Source organism: Monomorium pharaonis, chromosome 1, assembly GCF_013373865.1.
Source record: "Monomorium pharaonis isolate MP-MQ-018 chromosome 1, ASM1337386v2, whole genome shotgun sequence".
Lineage (NCBI taxonomy): Eukaryota > Metazoa > Arthropoda > Insecta > Hymenoptera > Formicidae > Monomorium > Monomorium pharaonis.
Window position 1 is genome coordinate 4,550,174 of NC_050467.1, and position 21,303 is coordinate 4,571,476.

Below are 21,303 nucleotides of genomic sequence, written 5' to 3' on the forward strand. Positions count from 1 at the left end.
GATGCCCTCCCCCGAGAATTCCTGCCTTATCTTATCTAACGTTTGTGAGCTTTAAACTGAACCGAAGAGGGTCTGGATTTTATTCGCCGCGGCCTTCGGACTCGCCGCCGCCGATACAAAACACTTGAAACGCCCTTCGGGTGGGAGGGGGAGGGGGGGGGGTTTAACCCGAAGGAGGGTTTTACGACTCAATTTTTATTCGCGTTGCGACGTTATCGCAATTGTTTATTATCGCATTGCGCTTGTCGCGAACTAGCTGAAGAGTCTCGGGGGTTCGCGCGACCGTGTTTGACACTGATAGTCAATCGAGTCTGAAGACATAACAGCAGGACGGATAGACAGATAGGCATGCGATGCACCCGTGCATACGTACGTGTACACAGGTCGGCGTAACGCGGCGGAGTGAGCGCTGAACAGCGGATGCGGCGGCGGCGGCGGTGGTGTCGTGAAAGCGCAGGCGGGGAAAATGACGGGCGCGGATTGGTCGGGACGGCGGCGAGGGTGGGGGAGAGCGGTCCTCACAGCTGAGCGCTGAGCTATAGAGTCAGCCGTTCGCACGGGTGCTGGTCAGTAGCACATGAGCGCTCGTGGAGCGAGTACGTTTTACCTTCGGAGCGGGCGAGGATGTCAGTTCGTAATCGACGAGCGACTGTGAGAGGAGTCTATTAACGAGTTTAACAACGTCTCTTCGGACGCGCGTGCACGTTGTCGATCTCCGGATATCAAGAGGGCGAAAGAGTGAGAAGAGAGAGAGAGAGACACACACACAGAGAGAGAGTCGCGCACTCAAAGCGACGGATTAAACTGCGCGCTGTTCTCGCTGCTCGGCGAGCACGTGTGGACGCGGATCGCGAGATACGTGCGGCGATCTTAAGGAATAGTCCCGCACGAACAAGCGAGGTTGGCCACAGGAGGGTGTTGCACGTAGTGCCGATCGGAAAGAAGGGACGTCGACGCGGGGTCCACACATCATCATCCACAGTCGAGTCGTCGCGCGTCCTCCACGGGAGAGAGAGAGAGAGAGGAGACTTGCGTGTTTACCTTCCCCTCTCCGCAAGGATTTTTTTTTCGCCCGTTTCTCGAGTTTCGTCCCCGCGGAAGCGAGTACTCTGTTTTTTTGTTCTTCCCTCCCTCGGATTTGTGATTTCTCGGAAACGTCCCGCGAGACTCATTCGGATCCCCGTCGTCTCGCGAAGGTGCATCGAGTTTGGTGGGGGAGAGCCGCCCTTCGAAGTGCCGCAGGATCGTTCGCGACGAGTGATCGACTCAGGGGAGAGAGAGAGAGAGAGAGAGAGAGAGGAGGAAAAAAAAGTAAATAATCCCCGAGTCCCCTTCGCCGAAGCGCGCGGGGATTTGTGATGCGAGACGCCGACTTGACGTCACTTTAAAGGTGAAGTGTGTCCGTGGTGTTTTCCTTTCGGAAGCGGCCCGAAAATGCTGCCGTTGCAAAGCGAACCGAAGAGCAAACCGATCTTCGGGTCGCAGTTCGTCAGCAAGGATTCGCTTACGCCTTATTCAGATGCCACGCAGGTGAGTACCGAGAGATTTTTATTGCACGGGGGCGTGAACGGGAGGGGAAAGATTTAAATATACTTGGATTTTACATTCAGGATCCTCCCGAGTGTACGATCTTCGTGACACGTACGGTCGATTGAAGGGAAGTCTCGAGACTGCTCCTCACTGATCGTACTTAGGAATTTTGGATATAAGATCGGATTGTTGAATAAACCGACCTTGAATTGAATTTTCGGGAAAATACCTTCAACAGTGTATTGTACATCGGGGTTTTATTTTTACGAGCTCTATGAGCTCGATCTCTTTTTTTTCTCTCCTCTTTACGTCCGTAGACGTAGTGTAACCCTGAAATGTATGTGGGGCTTCGGGATCGCGTACTTATATACTTGGAACTCGTTGATTATAGATTATGAAAGTGGACCGTTTTCACACGGAGCCACGCACGGTCCGCAACCTCTCATTATCGTAGCGAGAGAAAAATTAAAGGTTTCGCGGAGACGTCACAAAAAAAGCCTGTCATTGAAAAAACCTCGAGGAACTGGAATTTATGTGGGGGAAATCTTTGAGAGATCGTGCTAGAAGAGTCAGGGCTCTTACGGAAATCTTGAAAGTTTGACAGGGGGAGGGAGGGAGTGTGCTGAGAAAAGTGTAATTGTCTCGAGAAATCTTTAAAACCTCGCCTGGAAAATTCGGAGAGAGCATGCCGAAAGAGAGAGTTGATTCCCGGGAGAACTTGAACTTCTTCTGAAAATTTCAGGGAGCATGCTGGAAAAAAGTCGGTATTTTTTTCCCATAAAATTTCAAACCTGCCTGGAAAGTTTTGGAAAGAGCATGCCGGAAAAGATCGATTCGGGGGAAATCTTGAACTTTTTCTTAACTTCTTTTTTTTTTTAGAGGGAATGCTAGAAAGAAGGTCACTTCTCCGAGAATTTTACATTTGTCTAAGAATTTGAGGCAGCATGCTAAGAATCGGCTTTCGGGGAACCTCGGAATTAACTTCCCCTCGACATCTGTAAAATGTGTCTCTCGGAAAGCCGACGTTCGAGCAGACATCTACGTTTTCGTTTCACTTCATTGGGGAAGGGAAAAAAAATGCAAAGATTAACTCTTTGTTTGCAACGGGAATCCTTCACTTTTACGATTCCGCATTTCGACGAAATGGTTTTTCCTCTCAAACGGACGTCGGTTATAAATCTCGAGCTGTCAAAGTCGCCCGGGGACGGGATTTTTTTTTTTTTTAAGGTCGCGTTACCAGACGAGATTCGTTTTGCATTCGAGCGCGACGTAGCGTGCGCTACGAGCCGCTTATTAGATCGATCCTCTCGGGGGTCCGCTCAAAAACCCCCCGTACAATAGAACTTCGCCTCGCGGCGGAATAAGAGTTTTTCCTCGGCTTTTGAGCCCACGGTCCTACCTTACCTGCGCGCGATTTCCTTTCTTTCCCCAAAAGAAACCTTTTAATAATACGCGGTAATCAAAAGGGAAGAGAAAAAAAAAGAAGAGATTGCATGCATTCAGCGGGGTATCCGGGGTCCGGAGGCTTCCACGTGACGAGGGTCAAGCTGTTTATTTTGAAAGCGGCGGCGGCGCGGCGGTGCGCAGGTAAAAATTTCGAAAGCGCCGTTTTAGAGTCCCGTGTGTCACAGATTTACTGCCAAATATTGCTGCACACACGTACCGCGCGGATGATGATGCATCCGGAGGTCTCTTCCTTAAGCCGGATTAATGTCCCAGAAGAGGCCGCTTTCCCCCGCGCGCGCCGAAGCCGAAGCCGAGGCGAGCGCGAGGAGTCGGCGGCGCAAAATAGTGCAAAACGACGCTCCGCGATATCGTTAATAATAACGTCGAAGGAGCCGCGGAGCGCGCGCGTTCCTCAAAGTGGGCCGTAAACTACATTTTTATCGGCGCACGTGGCGAAGTACATAAATCTCGGGTATTAACGAAATTTATTGCTTCACGGCGTATTCTCATTCGTATTCATCGATGCGACTTTTATGAATTTACGACGCGGACGATCGCGTTAGTTACACAGTTGGAAACTACACGCGCAACGTAAATCGCTCGCCCGTTTTCTTCTTTCTCTCTCTGTCTCTCTCTCTCTCTCTCTGTCTCTCTTCGTGTAATTGAAAGCGTGATTTCTATTCTAGCAGCGACGAAAGTTCGCTCGCGTCAGGGTCGCGTCATCGCCGATTAATTTCGCCGATCTACGCAGAGTAATAATAAGACGCGGAAATTATACTCGTCCGAGAGCGCCTCGATGTCCGCAATCTGTATCGGGGATGACGACAGAAACGCTCGGCTGCGCGGAGAAACGAGAGGTAGAGAGACGTTAATTTTAAAGTGGAACAACCGTAAAGCAACCAAGTCCCGCCGATCAGCTCGATCTACCGCCTAATGAGTCGACGCGGATATTCGAACCCGTCGAAGACCTCCTCGGCGGAATGGGATACTACATTACGAGATATAAACTCGTTGGACGTAACGCAAAATATTGCCCGGCCCGGTGTTTGTTTATGACATCTCGAGGAGACCCGTCGTCTCCTCGAGATGTCATAAACAGCGCCTTTTTTCCCCACGCTGCTTACGTATCGATCGGAACGAAGTCTTTTTCGCGGGCAGTGTCTTTGACCGAAAGGAATCGCTCGTCCTCTAAATATAGAAGCGTATTTATCCTCCTGAAGGAAAGGGCCGTCGTTTAACGTGGAATATCAAAAATACTCTCGAGAATTCATTATCAGGCGCCGGGGAAAAAAAGTATAAATACCAGGAGGACAGACACGATTTGAAATCGGAAAATGGCTGTCAATTTTGTTTCGTTGAAAATGTTAATTAAATTGGCTCAATTCTCTTCGGGACGGGGAGTGAAGGGGAAGTTTTTCTCGAAAGAAAGATCGTTCCCGGACGACTTTGAGGAGGAAGAAGAAGAGAAAAAACAATCGGTCCCGATTTCGGGTGTAGGCCTGCCGCAGCAGCGGTAAAAACGTCATCCTTTTAAACCCATGCGTTTCCGGTATGCGTGTATGCGTGCGCCGCCGCCGCCGCCGCTTCGTGGGCGACGAGCAGGGTGCCATATGGCTCGCGTGAAAATTCGTAGGTATTTCCAGACCCTCGGTGGTGCCGCGCCGCTTCCCGAGCTCCCCGATATACTATATATATGGGGACCGGATATTCCTCCCTCGTACGCGTAATTACTTGGAGGCTCTGGGCTCCGATACACCGACATTTTTCTCAGTAGGTCTCCCCCGGTCTCGAATCTCTCTCTCTCTCTCTCTCTCTCTCTCTCTCCTTCTCCGAGACCGGTCAATTATCCTTCGGGACTTTAATGACTCAGGTCTCTCTAATTCTAGAGCTCGGCCCCGTAGTCCCAGGTAGTCCTCCGCGCGCGGTTATGTATTTTGTATCGCTCCGGGGAAATAACATTCCTCGGTATACGCGCGGTATATACGAGGAGTATCGGTTCGCGGCGCGGAATAATCGATCGATCGCGTCATCGTCGTGATTTTTGATTTCGCACGCACGACTCCGGCTGCCGCGCCGCGCCGCGCCGCGATCGTTCGAGAGGCTGTAATTCGACGGTTGCACCACGGTCGTCCATTTCGATCGGCCGGCCGGCCGACCGACCGATCGATCGATCGATCGAACGAACTCTGTAGACACGAATCGGGAATACGTGCGTTCCGCTCGGCATCCGTAGCTTCGCGGATCGTTGAAGGCCCTGTTACTTAACCTTTCTCCCCCTTCCCCTCCTCTCCTCTGTACGCTGAAAGATGCGGATTTAAATCGCATCTCCCCTCCCCACGTGTAATTATCATTAACGTTGCACGCATTTTGAAGGCGATATTGAAGTGTTGTGGATTTGGAAGATTCGTATCGTTGCCTAATTTCCGTTTAACATAAGTGGAGAGATTGTAACGTTTGGGCTTTTAATAATATAAAAAGATACGAGAATACGATTCGAGATACATAATCGCTGTTTTGTCTGCGAAAAAAAAATACGCGTAGGATTTCCTCTTTTCCATCTGATAACTTTACAGGACAAAAAAAAACTCGACCAAAGTCTCTGAAGTTTAGCTGGATAGAGATCTGAAAATAATGTTTTGTTGGAACATTAAAATAATTACGTAAGGCGCTCAAAGCTGGTCGCCAGAATGTCAAAACTTTTTGCAGCATTGCTCGTCACGCTCCAGCGCTCTACATAATTCTTCTGATAGTCCAACGAAAATTATTTTTGCCCGAAAATTTTAGATTGGCAAAACTTCTTTCCGCGTATTCGGTCGTATTGCACGTAATTGCGTTAGCCATTTTTAATCTCCCCCGACAATGCCGTAACGTCGCACTGCGCGTTATCAAATCTTCATTGCATCCGCCTTGCGATACTAGCGTGAAACCGCAACAAGTGCGTCATGAACGTACTCGTCTGGAACAAGAGGGAATGGGAGTTGAAATGGGAGGGAGGGGGGGGAGCATCGTACGATGTTCCGAAACGTTGACGATTAAAAATTAAAATTGGGACACTAAGCAACACGTCACGCGAGTTAAGTGAAATTAACTCGTTTTCGTTTGCAAGATTATTCCAGTATGGAGCATCGGTCCCCCCTCCGTTCTATGAATTTCATTCGCCTAACACACGTTCGACGGACCGCAATATTACGGTACGCATTTTTCGACGTTTGATTTACGTCGCTTCGGAAATAAACCGCTCGCGTGCGTGCGTGTGCGTGCGTGCGTGCGTTGGGGAAGGCGCGGCGGCGCGCGCGGGAGGGACGAAAAAAGGGACTCACGTCGGGGAACGTGGGATCCGTAATTTTCGTCTCGATTCCAATTTCTTTTTCTCGCGGGCTTAATCTCGTCCGGTAAATTGGCCCTCTGAACTTCTCTTTGACTGCTCTCGGCCTCTGCTCTGGCCTCCTCCGTCTCCCACCTTCTCTCACTCGTCCCCCCCCCTCCCCCCTCCTTCCCTGCGCCCCGTCGTCGCCCCGTCCGCCTCCTCCTTTCCTGATAGGTACAATCCCATCAAATTATCCCGATTACCTGTAGCCTTGACGGTATACGCGAGCCTTTCTAATAGAGGCAAGCGCGCGCACCGACGTTAACGACGATTTCGAAGTCAAACGCGTGCGCTGCCGGCATTCGCGTAACGTGAGTTTCGTTAGATTCACGCCGCGCGTTTATTACCATTAAATACATGGCCAGCCTCTCCCTCTCTCCCTCTCTTTTTTTTTCCAGCGACAACATTGAACGTGTAATTCCCGGCGGCGGATAGTCTCGGTGGTTCTCGAAAAATATCGATCTTGTGCATCGACGACGAGTTACATTGAACTTTGGTACTTGTGCGCTTATTTTGCGCTACATCCGTATCTCTACTGGCTCATCTAAAAAGATATTGCAGAGCCTGCGAGCGATTGAAAGTAATCACACGGGGAACGGGGCGCGCGCGAAGATAACGCGTTTCTTTAGGGCCGCGCTCTCCGACGCTCCGACGACGCTGCGAACGAACAGGCGTAGCGCAGAATTTTAATCGAGGGGACACGGTAGACTCCATCGATCTCTCACGCGGGAGGGAGGGGATGCCCCCGCGCTATCAAAGAGCAAAAAGCAGCGAGCGAGCGGATTCGCGGAAAGCTCGCGTGATAACGCGCCTCCTCGCGCGACGCGGGGGGAACGTAAGTCGGATGTTTCTGGGAAGCGCATCCGGTAGCGCGGCTGGAAAAAAAGGTCCCCGCGTTTTCATCGTGAACGATGCACAATTACGTTTATACAGTAACGTACGATGGACAGCAGGCAAGCAGGCAGGCAGGCGAGCGCGACTGTCGGGCGCATTATACTCGCGCGCATTGGTGCGTAAGCGTAATCGCCGACCACTTTCCCCGCACGCGTACGCGTGAACGTGACATTTCGCGCTCGCACGATTATTCTATTTACGAAAATGATTATTGGGAACGGAGCGCCCGTGTCACGTTTAGCGTCAATCGTGTCTCACCGATCCTCGCGTCACGTCGGAATATTGGACGCGATTTTCTTGCAATTAAAAGCCAAAAATATATATACATACGTTTTATTAGGTGCTAAATTACGTTGTAAAACCGTGCGAAGCGGCAGTTAAAATGCATCGTTTGAATCTGGGCGATTGCATGCTAGACAAAATTGAGATGCTATCCTATAGACACAAAATATTCTGTTGGTTATTGTCTTGCACACGAAATATTCATGTATCAGCAGCGTAAAAATTTTGTCCCTTTAATATATTTTGCATGCAAATCTATTATTTTTATTTATTTTATATTTTAATTTTTTAGAATCTTTATTGTCCTCCGAAGCTAACGGTTTATTAGACATATTGCCAATTGTAAATGCCGAATGTTGTAATTAAACTTAGTGTTTATTTTGTTTAATACAAGTTACGTTATTCCTTTAAAATTAGTTTGTGCCTTTTAGTTAATATAAAAACTGTTAAATAAATACATCTTGTAGATTCAGCCTCAGTAACCGTGTCACAGATTCTGGCGTCAGCTTCGGAGGATTCAATTATTTTTATTTTTATTTTTTATTTTTTAGAAACAGTTTGATGAAGAGAAACTGATGAGGAGAGATTGCAATATTCTGAGGAGACGTGAATAAAAAAGTTACTTTTCGGGGCCATACGTTCTTAAGCTTGTATTTGTGTAGCAAATTTTATGTTCGCTTACTAACACTTAACGCTTATTAACACTTATCGCTTATTAACACTTATCTTGGTACATTTCATCCTGCGCATGAATATGTTAAAGTACACGGAGAAAATTTTATAGCAAAAATTAGTATGGTAAGCGGTAAGCGCGGACCAAGAGAGGAATTGCAGACATTTTTATTATGCTTTTCATTGAACTGCCACAGCATATATTTATACGTTACTTATAATATAATTCTCTGAAATTTTTTTATGATTCGTGGCTACTATCATACATAATAACCTTTGATATAAATTTTTCTTCGTGTATATATAAGAATCCTTATAATTTTTATATGACTGTAAAAGTGATGAAAGTTAATAACGGGCACAAATATCCGTGGTGTGTATTAAGAGTCCAAGTTAATTTGATATAGGTATATGTTAAATTAATTAAAGATAGAAAAATCAATACACGTAAAAGATTTATTCTCGAAAGGAACATAAGGACCTACTATTATGTGTATTTAACTTATACGTAGAAAAAATCTGATTTCCTGGTTGGCATTGTAGAAATCTAAATTCAACTGGAAGAAAACTTCAACTACAAACTTCATAGTATAAGTTACTTACGGATAAAGTTTATGTATTCCTGTTTCTTATAATACGGTTATAAATAAAAAAATTGTATTTTCTAGAGAGAGAAACTCAAAGGGAAATTATTTTTCAAAATTCTTCTCCACCACACACACACACACACACACACACACACAGATTTCCAGATCTACATAAATGAAAAAGAAAAGGGAAAGATCACGAATGCCAGGGTTAATTACGCTAATCGTCGGATTACCTAGGCGTTATTAGCCGCGACGGTGAAACCATCGGCGATGCCGTAATGCCGTGCTAACCGGTGTAACGGTATTACAAAAGCGACAGTGAAATGGCGGGATGAGAACGCCGGTTTCGCTCCTTGAAAGTTACGCGAGCGCGTACGAACCGCGAGCAGCACGTCACGTTGTAATTACTTCGCGCTCACTTATGCGAATTACGAATAGAACGATAGTCCCCCCTGTCGGCCCCTCCTCCCTGCCCTCCCTCACCGTCCCCGGGGATCGCGTAAGTTCGCTCGGATTCCGCGGAAGGAGAGGCGTGTACGGAAGAAAGTGGAAAAAGTAGTCGTCGCCGCGCCGGTCGGCGAACGGGAGAAATAGTTTGTCTTTTGTCGGGTATGCATAAAATCGGCCGTAAAGATTGGAGTTACGGGCGGAGGCCCGTAAGAGATCCCGATAAGAAACTGGGATTTCTCTACTTGGGTGGTGCGAGTTATTGTTACGGTTATGAGAATATAAAGCGGGACTATCTCGCAACGAGATCGGCCCGCTTAAGAGAGAGAGACCGGCTATAAATATAATCGCGCATTTTTTTTCTGCCTCGCGCGACGCTGGACAGAGCCGTACATTGTACGGGGGATCACCTTGCGATCTTCTTTAGCTCAACGGCGCGTACTAGATGCAATGGGTTTATTAACACCAGAGGTACCGATATTTCTTACTCACTAAGACTGGGCGAATAAATCACTGAAAAATAAGGAAAGTGACGAAAAATTGAGTATTTTCGTCGGGGTAAAGGAGAGGTTTAATGAAAAAAAAATTGTAAAATTCTTTTTAAAGACATGGAATAATAATTTAAAAAATAAAAATCGTCGATAACAACCGCTCCATACTTGTCGAATCTCCTGCGAAAGGCATTGCCGGGTGATGTAAATTTAGGAGAGCGTTGAATTTCACTTATTTTTAAAGAATATAACTTTAGATAAATTTTCGCTGTATATCGCTACGAAGTAACGATACGCTCGCACGATAAGATATTTTCCTCAAAGTTTTTTTTTTTTTTCCCTATAATATATATATTTGTTTACGAGGGCTTATATGATAATAGCGAGCGGAATAAGTCCGTGGCGCACGTGATAAAGTGACGTCTTCGGCGTTATCGGTTATTTGCCTATCGTTATTCTTTTTATCTATCGATCTAATCTCAATGACATTGCCGTATCGGGTGCACAATGTCGTCTCTATCGGTATCGGTGTAAAAAGCGAACGGGGCAAAACAACCGCGCGATTGATTCCCCGACCCGGAAATCACGTTCCACGTGAGCCTCTTAAGCTACGACGGAGGGATATATTCTGCGGCGTGAAAGAAAAAAAAAAAAGCGATTCGCGTTGTCGCCGGGGGAACGAGGAAGGAATAAAAAATATATGCTTTTAACGTTTCTCCGGGCCTCTCTACGGTCGATCGGGCGAGATTAATGTCTATTGCAAGGTCGCGTTGACAGATTCATAGCGGTAAATTGTGCTGGCGAAGGTCAAACGAAAGTACGATCGCTCGCCTTCGCCCGAGACGAACGGTTTGCTCGGATCAAATGTGTCCGGTGGAGGAGAATTGATTTTAACTCCCTGGAGGTCAGTAGTTCTCTCTTTTTTTTTTCTTTCCCTCCCGTCCGCGCGTCGAAATCGCGTGTATTTCGCGCGAGAGAGGACGAGTGAACCCGCCTAGTGAATTTCCATTGACGAGGTCGCGGGGGTATTAATAGAAACGGGAGCTCGAAATCGCACGCGTGTCTCCGGCCCACGTATATCAAAGATATTACATTATCTACGTGTAGAGGGGAATCCACCGTGTAACGCCATTAATAAAATCAAATTTATGCGGAAGAACCTTTTATCATCTCGAAAGTACGGCGCTAATGGACTAACGCTGTTTTGCATTTTGCCAATTTTGCCTCGCTTCAGAAGCTAGGTCAGCTTATTACTTATTCAAATATAATCTTGTACTGTTTTGATGCATATAATGTAAAAGAATTTCGACTTCTTGTGGAAATTAGCGCGGTGGTTTCCGCTACGGTGATTGCGTTTAGAGAGCCCGACGTGCCGAAAAAAAAGGTGCTTAAAAGGGATCTGGCGGCGGGCACGGACAACGTCGTGTATTTTATATAAGTGCCACCGATCGAGCTGGATGAATCACTGTTACGGGGACACGACACGTCGCGGCGACGGAGCAGAAGGAAAGGAGAGACAGATAAAACGGAAAGAGACTCGGAATTCCGTTATCAGGTTTTACCGAATCACTCGCCGCCGCCGTGATTCTTTCCGCGGACATTACCAGCCGGTTAACATCCGATCCGTTCCGTATGCGGATGTGACGCATCTGATCGCGGAACACTAGGTCGTTGAACGTTTCGGCGTTACGTGGCATCAATTTCAATTGTAAATTCGCGCTGTATATATTTTTTTTTTACAGATTGTTTCCTTACGAACTTGTAAGGATAAATATCGACGTGTTGCAAATTATAATTTTACAAGAGAATTATTCTTGGTATAACTTCTTTTCCATGAGCTTTTTTCGTTTAGCTACGTCGAACATTAACGTACACGTGCCGCTGAAATGATGACTAATGCCCATTTTTTTCAATGTAGATTCACTTTAATTTCGGTTTAATTTAATTCTGTTACTTCTTTTTTATTTCGTGTTACGCTTCCATCAAACCCATTAATAGTGCTAGGAAATAAATAGCATGCGATATATTTATCTTATACGTCTATGTATAGAACATGCTCTTAAAAATTATCGTTGTAGTTGTTTTTCTAATTCTTAAAGCTAGAAAAAAAATGTTCAGCTTACGTGGAACCGAGATTAAAGTTCCAATCTATCCTGTTAGAACTGGACACGAAAAAAATGCCTGAAAGTACTCTCTTCAAATCTCGCTAAGTGAAACCACTGTAGAAACATTCCGAGTGACTCATTCTGAGAGAGTGAAAATCGAGCCGGTGAAATTTTTTGAATGATTTGCTGCTCTAATAATAGTCGTCAGGATTCACACGGCACTAGCGATTTCCGCGTGACTTTTCACTCTACGAGATTTTAGAGAGCAACCTGCCGCGGCTAGGAGCCAACCTGGCGAGAAATCGACCTCGGCGATATATCGACGAGAGATCCTCCCGCAGCATCCTCCCGCTGGAAGCTCACGATTTACGAGAGAGCGCTGTTTGTATACAACGGTACAACGGCGGTTTTCAAACAAGAGTGCGTGTGCACGCAGGTGCGGAGCTACACCGCGCGGAAAGGATGGAAATGGGGGGGGAGAGATGGGGTGGAGGGAGAGCGATTTTTCCAGGGGCTCCAAATGCAGGCGGGAATCGATATATAAGCGCGAGGAGGGTTACGAGATCGGCGGCTGGAACAGAGCGGGTTGGCCAAGGCCAGCTGCGCCGAGAAAACGCGGCCATCGTGCATCGAGCGCGCCGATCGAATCGGTTCTCGGGCAGCAACAAGCTGAGAGAGGGCACACGGGAGGAGTGTGGGCTCCAGCAGCAACGGAAGCGAGCCGGTTGTTTTACCGCAGAAACAGCAGCCGGCCACTTTGTTGCACGCCACGAAATTATGCACCGCCGAGAGGCGAGCGAGCGAGCGCGCGCGCGCGCGAGAAGCGCTCGTAAATAACGACCGGGCGTCACGAAATTACTTTCGGGGCACACGCCGTCGCCTCCTCTCCTTCCCTCGCATTACCGCGTTTGATTCTCGATCTTTCCATCCGACGTACGTACGTATCCGACGTACATGCACACACCGGTTTCGTGTACACCGGCAATCGGTCTTTCCCGCCGCTGAAATCTTACGTCGTCGGAAATTTCTCGCGTCTATGGTTTCTGTTAATTGGCTGCCTCAGACATTAATTTGAAATGTTATGTAAACGTTGTGTGGATGCAGCCGTGGAACTGTTCGTGCCGTGATCGGTTAAGGGATTATTACGAAATGAAGCTTGCCTTTTTTTTTTTCTCTGGCCAAACGAAAACATCGTGGCGTGTTTGTCCGACGTGCGCTTAAACTTTTGAGAAAATTGTGGGAAAACGTGTTGCTTTTAAAAAATTGCAAACCTTGACGAGAAGCTTACGGAAATTCTTCGATTGCTTGGTAATAATGACACGCTTTATATCTCCAATTGAAAAGATGTATTAAAAGTATAAACATGTTATAAAAATATATGCTGTTATATTATAATTATATTGTAATAAAGCCCTACTTTTATATCTACATATGCTTTCTACTGTATTCATCACCTATTTTTACATATACGAAAAAAAGTCTTACGGCATTGCCAGGATTCGAACCGCCTAGACCTTTCCCTTTTCAGGTGATCTCATCTTAGCACGTTTACCACTGAGCCACAGGTCCTTTCTGATACCTTCTTCCTAAATATCTTACACCTTGCTTTGTTGATTCAGTCGGAAACGGAACTCCGAAGCCTTTTGCATGCGATCGTTTATTACACGCTTTAACTGTTCTAGCGCGAACCGGTGTTTTTTCCCCTCGCCCACATCTAATGTCTATGCGGCTACACTATAATTATACCACGTTGCACCATTAGACGTAAGAAAAACGTTGCTTTCACGCGACTAGACGGTAATCAAGACGATGATAATCAAGAGACGCCTGCGAAAGGAATTTCCAAAAAGCTCTCGACGAGAGAGAGAGAGAGTCCCCGGGTCGCAACGGGTCTCGAATTCTTTTGCACGCTAAAAAAGTCGTCCGACCGATTCTCCCAATTTACACGGTCTAACGGTATAGATCTAATCTGCTGAATATATAAATCGCGAATCAGATCGCGAGAGAGCTCTCCGAGGCGCGCAAGGTGACGCGTGGCTCTCCAACTTCGTAACCTACATTCTCTCGCCTCGCGATCTCCGCCGCGCAAATCCCGACGGTACGTCGACCGTCGACATCTGAAAGTATAATACACGCAACGGCATTAGCCGGCATTAACATACACCGCCGATACTAATAAGCAAAGCAAATCGCGCGAACAGATCGAAATGCGTTGCCCTTGCGCGCGCGCGCGATTTCTTCGGACGCGAGAGACCCCCCTCCCCCTCGGATGGACCCCCTCCTCCTCTCTCGCTCGCGTTTCGATAATTACGCGTTCTGTAACGGCGCTCTCCTCTCCCCCCACCCCCCTGCGCGCATCAACCGACGCGTCAAGGTCTACTCTTTCGTGGAAAGCCGCGGAGCGAGACGGCCTGGGAAATTAGCTGATGCGAGGTGGAGGGAGCGAGCGAGCGAGCGAGCAACACACGCTTCTCTTTCGCAAGAGAACCGGTATATATTTATCCTCCGATATCGTTATGATATCGCGTTAAATCGCCCGCGCGGGACCCTCGCTAGAATTTCGCAAGACGACGCCTCGGAGTTTCGCTTCGAGAATACAACACACGTGTGCAGCCTTACGATCGGTCAGTCTTTAAAAAAAAAAAAAGAAAATAAATCGTAAGAATACGTTCTGGGTCCCTATGTTCGTTTCGTTTACCACTTTTCAAGACGTAATCGCACGTATTACACATGTCACTCGGAGAAAAAGGTTCGTGTCGGGCGCGGAAATTATTTTTCAACGCTTTATAAACGATCATATAATGCCTTTATTGTATTTCCAAGGGTCGCCGCCGGGCCCTTTAGGCTACGAGGCGCGCAGGCAACGGGCCAATAAGCCCGGGCTAGTAAAAAACCGTCCATAAACTATTTTCTCCGATCTATCCGAGATATACCGGCTAGGCGGCCAGATATCCGTGCTCTAATGGCACCGCTTTTGTAGCGCGCAAGCGGAACATATGGCGGGGCTGCATATAAGCGTCTCCATGTCCGAATATACACAGGGGGAGCCCCACCCACCTCATCGCATCCCTCGTAACCATACTTTCGACACTGATCTCCTCTCGCGAGCGGCGGTCACGCTCGATTTGGCGGTTTCGTGTTCGTGCGATTTTCACGGGTCGCAGGTAAAAGCCGGTCGGCGAGGATAATGATTTATCGGGGCTCCGCGCCGATGGTGGTGGTGGTGGTGGTGGTGGTGGTGATAACGGTGATGGTGTGAGAGCCCCCGGGGGGGCAGCGCAACGACTTCACCTCCAACTCGGCGGCACCGGGGGCTCTCCTTTTTTTGTTTTATTAAGGCCCGGGCCTTCGGGCCGGGATCGAGAGAGGAGAGTAGAGAATCCATTACGCCGATCGCGCGCGCCGCCCGGGTCGGCGATATCTCTCTCTCATTTTTGCAGCGTGTAGCTCGTCAAAACGATCGGGCAGCCCCGATGTATATACGACGTGTTGTGTGCCAGATACCCCGCGAGACGTGCCGCAGGTTCCGTCCGCCTGCCAGGGACGTTACATAAATCGGATCCGCGCGAGCGCGCGAGAAGCGCGCGGCCGAATTTCGGCGAATGACGACGTGTAATTCATCGGGGCCGAAATAATCAGCCTTGACGATCGGGACGATCGGGCCCGTTCAGCCGTATAGTTATCGGCCATTTAACCAATTAGAGATTACCATCTAGATATTTATACGCTCAATTGGGATAATTGCGATAGCGAGGTAAACGAAGCATCGCGATGAATATTATTTTTATCGTTCGGATATAGCCGCGTTACATCACCGTACTGATCGAGGAGTATCGTGCAACTTCGTAACTAATTAAAGATGAGCCTCCTCGTACGGTCTTAGCCGGATCTTTTGATAGTGCTGATGTTTTCTCGTGTGATTTTATATAAATTTCAAGTTTATCAAATTGCCCGCCGAATAAATTTCCGATCTTGATACACAATTCTAAGTTGAATGAAATTTACATTAATTACAATAATATTACCACGATAAATTAGTATTATTAATACCAGCAATATTGCAATATTAACTAAGCAGACTTTGTTATTGATTGAGAATCCATAATCTAGTTTTTTTTTATTTCTCTTTGCTTAAAAAAAAAAATATTGAATAGTTTACGTGCGTAATGAATCTTAATCGACGACAAGTCTCAAATAAATTATAGAACAGGTAGTCGTTTTACGCGAAAGAACTAGATGACTATTCTCGAGTTAATTAGCTGTGCTTTCACATATCGATCCATATGTTTTTTTTTTTTTTCAATAATTATTTATAAACCTTCACAGTTATATGACTTTATTTATAAACTTCTCAGATACGCCTACACAGTAAATTAAAAATATTACATATTGGATATCTTACAACGAGCAGCCTCCAATACCCATATAAAATCTTTAAGTGAGCAATAAAGTTTTTAGATGTCGTAACTATCTGCAATTCATTCTTTTGCATATCTCGAGACTTACATTCATTCCCCGGCCTTTCTAGAAAGTCCTACCGACGAATCTCCGCCGGAAAGTGTCGTCGTGCGTACCTGACGCGCCTATTATCGTTAGCGAGCGAAGCCTGCATATCCGGGGAAGCGCCGCGCCGGGAACGGGGAACTTGTCCCCGGTGGGGTCGGCCGTGAAACCAACCGGCGGCGTATATATTCGCGGCCCGATATCCATTTGAAAACTTTCTCACGTTTCGCGGCACAAATGACGATTCCGTGTTTCACGGCCACGCGACTAGGAAGCAACGAGGTGATTTACAAGAGCGCGGCGATTGTTCGTTGTTTGCGCGTCAGCGCCGAGCGATCCTTGAGTTCGAGGCCCTCCGCTCTGGTCGCCGAGCCTCTGTGTCCCATTACGCACACGACCGGGGGTCCCCCCCCCCCCCCTTGGCGACGAGAGCTCGCTGCTCCTTTCCTTTCCCGCGAATTGCGATTCGCGAGGCGCGCGACCGAAAAGGACAATACGGCGCGGCTTTTCCTCTTCCTCTTCCTTTCCCAGCGATAACGCGGCGAGCCGCGCGCTTGATCTATGGATCCTTATCTCCGCCGTCGTTGGCGGCGGCGATCACGATCGCGGAAGAGGGACGCCGTATGTCATTTCGTATGTTGATCGCGTTCCCTGTCGGTGTTTTTCAATCGACCTGTAACGACGGCGTCGCGCGCGCAAGTCGATCCTCTCGAGCGTCTCGCAAAGGAGAGGAGAGACAGAAAAAGATGAAACGCGTTCCCGTTATTCTAATTACCTCAACATTCCAATTAATCTAATTGCTAGTTCAACTAATCTAGCGGTGATGGGTATGGAATTATCTAATTATATCTAAGAATGGAGGTTTAAACAGTTGAAAAATATTAACATAATTGCTTCTTGTCTCCGCCTTCCTGCTCTATTTTATTCTAGTTAATGAAATGAAATTAACATTTAATGCCATCCTATTTCTGGACATTTAACCGCACTGTCCATAAACTAACATTACGTTTATTGTTATTATTACGCGCTGATAGTGTCGAGAATAAGAACTACATTGGCTCGATGCTTCTCTCTCGCAATATATTTTTATGAACGAGAGAATCTCAACGAGAGAACGTCCACCTTAAGATCCTATCGCAGCTATGTGTCGGAAACTTACGCTATTCTGTGTACATAGATGAAGTCAGTGGGTGAGTTCAAGCTGAACTTGGTGATTGGTTTTTACCTGTGAATCCAACCAATTTTAACGAGTAGACCAATATTAACATAGCCACTTTCCCGTCTTGGGTCTCCCATTGTAGGGGACGTCAACGCAGCTTCGCGAAAGCTCCAATCTGTGCACGTGGCGCACATTCGCGGAGAACATTCGGCGAGCGATTAGCGTGATACGGTCTTTACGCGGTTTGTCACGCAGTAGTGTCGAGCTCGTATGCGTGTCTTGCTTGCTTACGCATACGTGTGTGTGTGTGTGTGTTTGTGCGTGTGCGTGTGCGTACTTACGGCAACGCGCATATAGCCCGAAGCGGTGCACACGCACGCGATCTCGGTTCGCTCGCTCGGCTCTCCGTCAAGTTCTCGCGAAGGCCACCACACCGTGTAGCGAGTTGAGATGCGAGTGTGTCTCTCGGCCTTGGTCACCCGCTTCCGTCAGCTGCGGGCTAATTGTGAATAACGTGTCGATATACGCAGGCACGCACGCATGTGCATGTGCACGCACGCACGCACGCACGCACCGAACGTCGGGGCCTCGATTCCGTGACAAGGAGCGGCGAGGAGCCTTTCCGTGTCGCGCCCGTTTCTTTGTAGCGTAATGTCGGAAATTATGCCGAAACGGGAGCAGCCGTTCGCTTTATTACGGGTATCGTGTCCCCCGGTTCGTTTTACCTTCGTTCTGCACATTCATCTTTTTTCCCCCGCGTACATGAGCGCTCTCCTCGGCGTTCGCGATCGATGGTGAACCGATGGAGCAAAAAGAGAGTGAGAGAGGGGGGGGGGGAGAGGAAGAAAGAAGATACACCGACCCGCATTCGTCGCATCCCACATTCACAACGTGATCGAACGTTCGATTCCGGGTCGTGTTTGTCTAATGCGAAGATCGCGGTTAATTCGATGTATCATAGGCTGAGAATCACGCATGGTCAGATGTCGTGTTAAATATAAGGGTATCGATATATGACTCATTGGGATTCTCTCTTTCTCGACGTAGTAATATTTTCGGAAGAGCTCTGACAAATGTGATCTAGTAAGATATACAATTTTTACATCGACATTTAGCGCGGCAAGTCGAATGCTGTAAAAGTTATCTTACGAGATTATCGATTATTGTAAAGAGAGAAAACGTATAGAATACAAAATAATTGAATTTATACTTTACTTCAACCACATCCGTCCCTTATAATTATTCGACTGGCTAAAATGTAACATATACGTCACCGTGCAATTTTCTTCAAGGAATTAATAAGAATTAAATATAAGGATTTTGTAAAATAATCGATTGAGTAAGATTGATGGATAGAAAATAAACGAATGTCCGTTTCTGTTTTCTCTGTTGCAGACGAAGAAGAACAGTCCTAATCGCATCAAGAGACCCATGAATGCGTTCATGGTCTGGTCGCAAATGGAGCGTAGGAAGATCTGCGAGGTGCAGCCTGATATGCATAACGCCGAAATCAGTAAAACATTAGGGAAGAGATGGAAGGAGTTGACGGATGAAGAAAAGTCTCCGTTCGTACGGGAGGCCGAGACACTTAGGCTGTTGCATCAGAAAGAGTATCCAACTTACAAGTACCGGCCCAGGAAGAAGACCTCGAAATCCGACGGGCTCGTTTCGAAGGCAAAGGAGAGGAAGAGATCGCGAAAAACGGAGTGCCCGTCGTCACCGTCCACATCGCCGTCGGCATCGATATCGACGCCCTCGAACAGCCCGACTTCGATGCTGGCCAGTTCGTCCTTGTCACCGCTGTCGCCGATCTCCGCGGCGCCTGCTGCTAGTCACGTTGCCAGGACCAGAAACGATAATAATAACAACGTCCAACAGCAAATGTCGAAGAAACCAACGAAAAGGCTCCAGACTCAATCGAATGTTAAACAGTCTAAGTTGATCTCCAAGTTAACTTTGAATACTGTAAAAATGGAGATGGAGACGCCACAGTATATGCTGCCCACTGATGCGGATTACACCTCAACCCCGGCAACAGTCGCTGCCAAGGTGCCCACCAGCCCCTGCGGTACCCCTAACTCGCCCGAGTCTGCCCACCTCGGTGAGAGCTACAATCCCGAGAATGTCACGCCCAACAATACGTCGCTCTGCAACATGGCTCCTATCACGATGAAGCAGGAACCAAAGTTGGAACCGAAGTTGGAGCCGTTGGAGTCGATGGAATTGGACCAGACCAATTTCGCCTCGAAGGACATATGTCTGGATATAGACTTGCCAGCGATGATGCGAACGGACAATCGCGGTTACTGTCAAACGAATTTGACTTCCGCTGTCCGGCAGACGAATTTCAACGTGAAGCGGGAGCCGTTGGAATCTATGAACTCCGTCGCTCAGATGATGCAACTGCAATCGTCCGTCGTGTCGACCGTTCCTACAACGACGCCGATAGGCACGCTTTTCGACGAGAACTTCCTTGACAATGATGAGGAGACCTTCAAGGACCTCACGATTTATGAAGACCCTAACCAACCTTTAAACGACCTGGATTTATGGAAGGAAGAGGATTTCACGGAGGAATTCTCGTTTTCTCGCAGTCCCGAAGAAATCATGGCCATATTCAAATTATGTTCAAATTATAATCCATCTGACGAAGGCTATTGAAAAGTCCAACAAGAAGATGAAGAGGAGGAAGGAAGGAAGGATAAACAGAATGTGCGTCGGTTTGTATACAGCGTTTTCTTTTTACGCAGAGAAAGATATCGTTAATCGCATTACAAATAATCGTCCTCGTCGCGCGAGGACATCGGCAGGGAAGAATTCATCTATCGTTTGGACCGCGGGTGAACCGGTTGATTTGAACATCTCGGCCGAACGTGCCGACGTGATGCGCGAAGATATATAATATGTTATCGCGCTATCGATTCTCTTTCACACGGATCGCATGCTCGAGTTCGACTGAACGAATCATCGTCCGCTATCGCGCGTCTTCGTCTTTTGTACTTGTCGCTAGAGTAAATGCAGCTCTTCGAATGTACAAAGCGTTTTCTTCGACCAGCGCGCGTCGTGGCTTTCCGTATTGCGTTTTGGGTTTCATGCAAACCGAATCTGCGACCGATTAATCATCAAATCAGAGAGAATTTTCAATAATTAGAATATCTAAGCTATTAAGATAGATTCAAGAGATTCAATCAGCGCCTATCTATTTTAATTTAATAGAACCCGAATACAATTGGCGCGATACAAACTTAATACCTTTGCCAGTCTTTTTCCTTATGAGAGCTAGTTAGTCAGTTTCAAAATTTTTAAGATTTCAAGCGTAATCAGATGTTCTTTATTCGAATATCATGATAAAAGATTAGCAAAATCTTAACTTAACGAACATCTGGCGAATTATCTCCGCGCGGCGGAGATAATTAATTAATCAACATCGATCAATGAGAAAAAAAAACGATCGATAGCCACGATGCGCGACGGTTTCAGGAGATTTTTCTTTTTTGTATATGTACTGTATACTTTTGTATGAAGTTAGGTAAGCGTAGGCGGGCGGTTGGGTCCGCGTGGTTTGAAGGTAAATCCATATGATTCGATGATAATACGAGGAACAAATAGATTTTCTTATCCCTACGCGACCTAGCCGTCCGCTTTTTGTTGTATACATATAGTGAAGTTGTATTTAGTAGAATGTAATGTACACTCAAGCTATGAGTAAGCCCGAAATCTTCAGCAGTGGATCAAACAACGCACGTATTTTTGTATGACATCGGTGCTCTTTCCTTTATCTCTGTTATAAAATTACATTCGTAAAATTATCTCAAGA

At 47.0% G+C, this 21,303-nt stretch overlaps 1 protein-coding gene and 1 long non-coding RNA gene across 2 annotated transcripts in view; one reads left to right on the forward strand and one right to left on the reverse strand.

Annotated features, from left to right (window-relative positions):
* LOC118647846 overlaps positions 1–21,303 on the reverse strand; it is a 226,488-nt gene that overhangs the window by 21,599 nt on the left and 183,586 nt on the right. The gene's annotated exons all lie outside the window — the stretch shown is intronic.
* On the forward strand, positions 532–21,301 carry LOC105833434 (transcription factor Sox-11-B). The gene is made up of 2 exons (XM_012675170.3): positions 532–1,530; positions 18,882–21,301. Exons 1-2 carry the CDS (start codon positions 1,435–1,437, stop codon positions 20,145–20,147), a joined length of 1,362 nt encoding a protein of 453 aa, XP_012530624.1. The 5' UTR covers positions 532–1,434; the 3' UTR covers positions 20,148–21,301.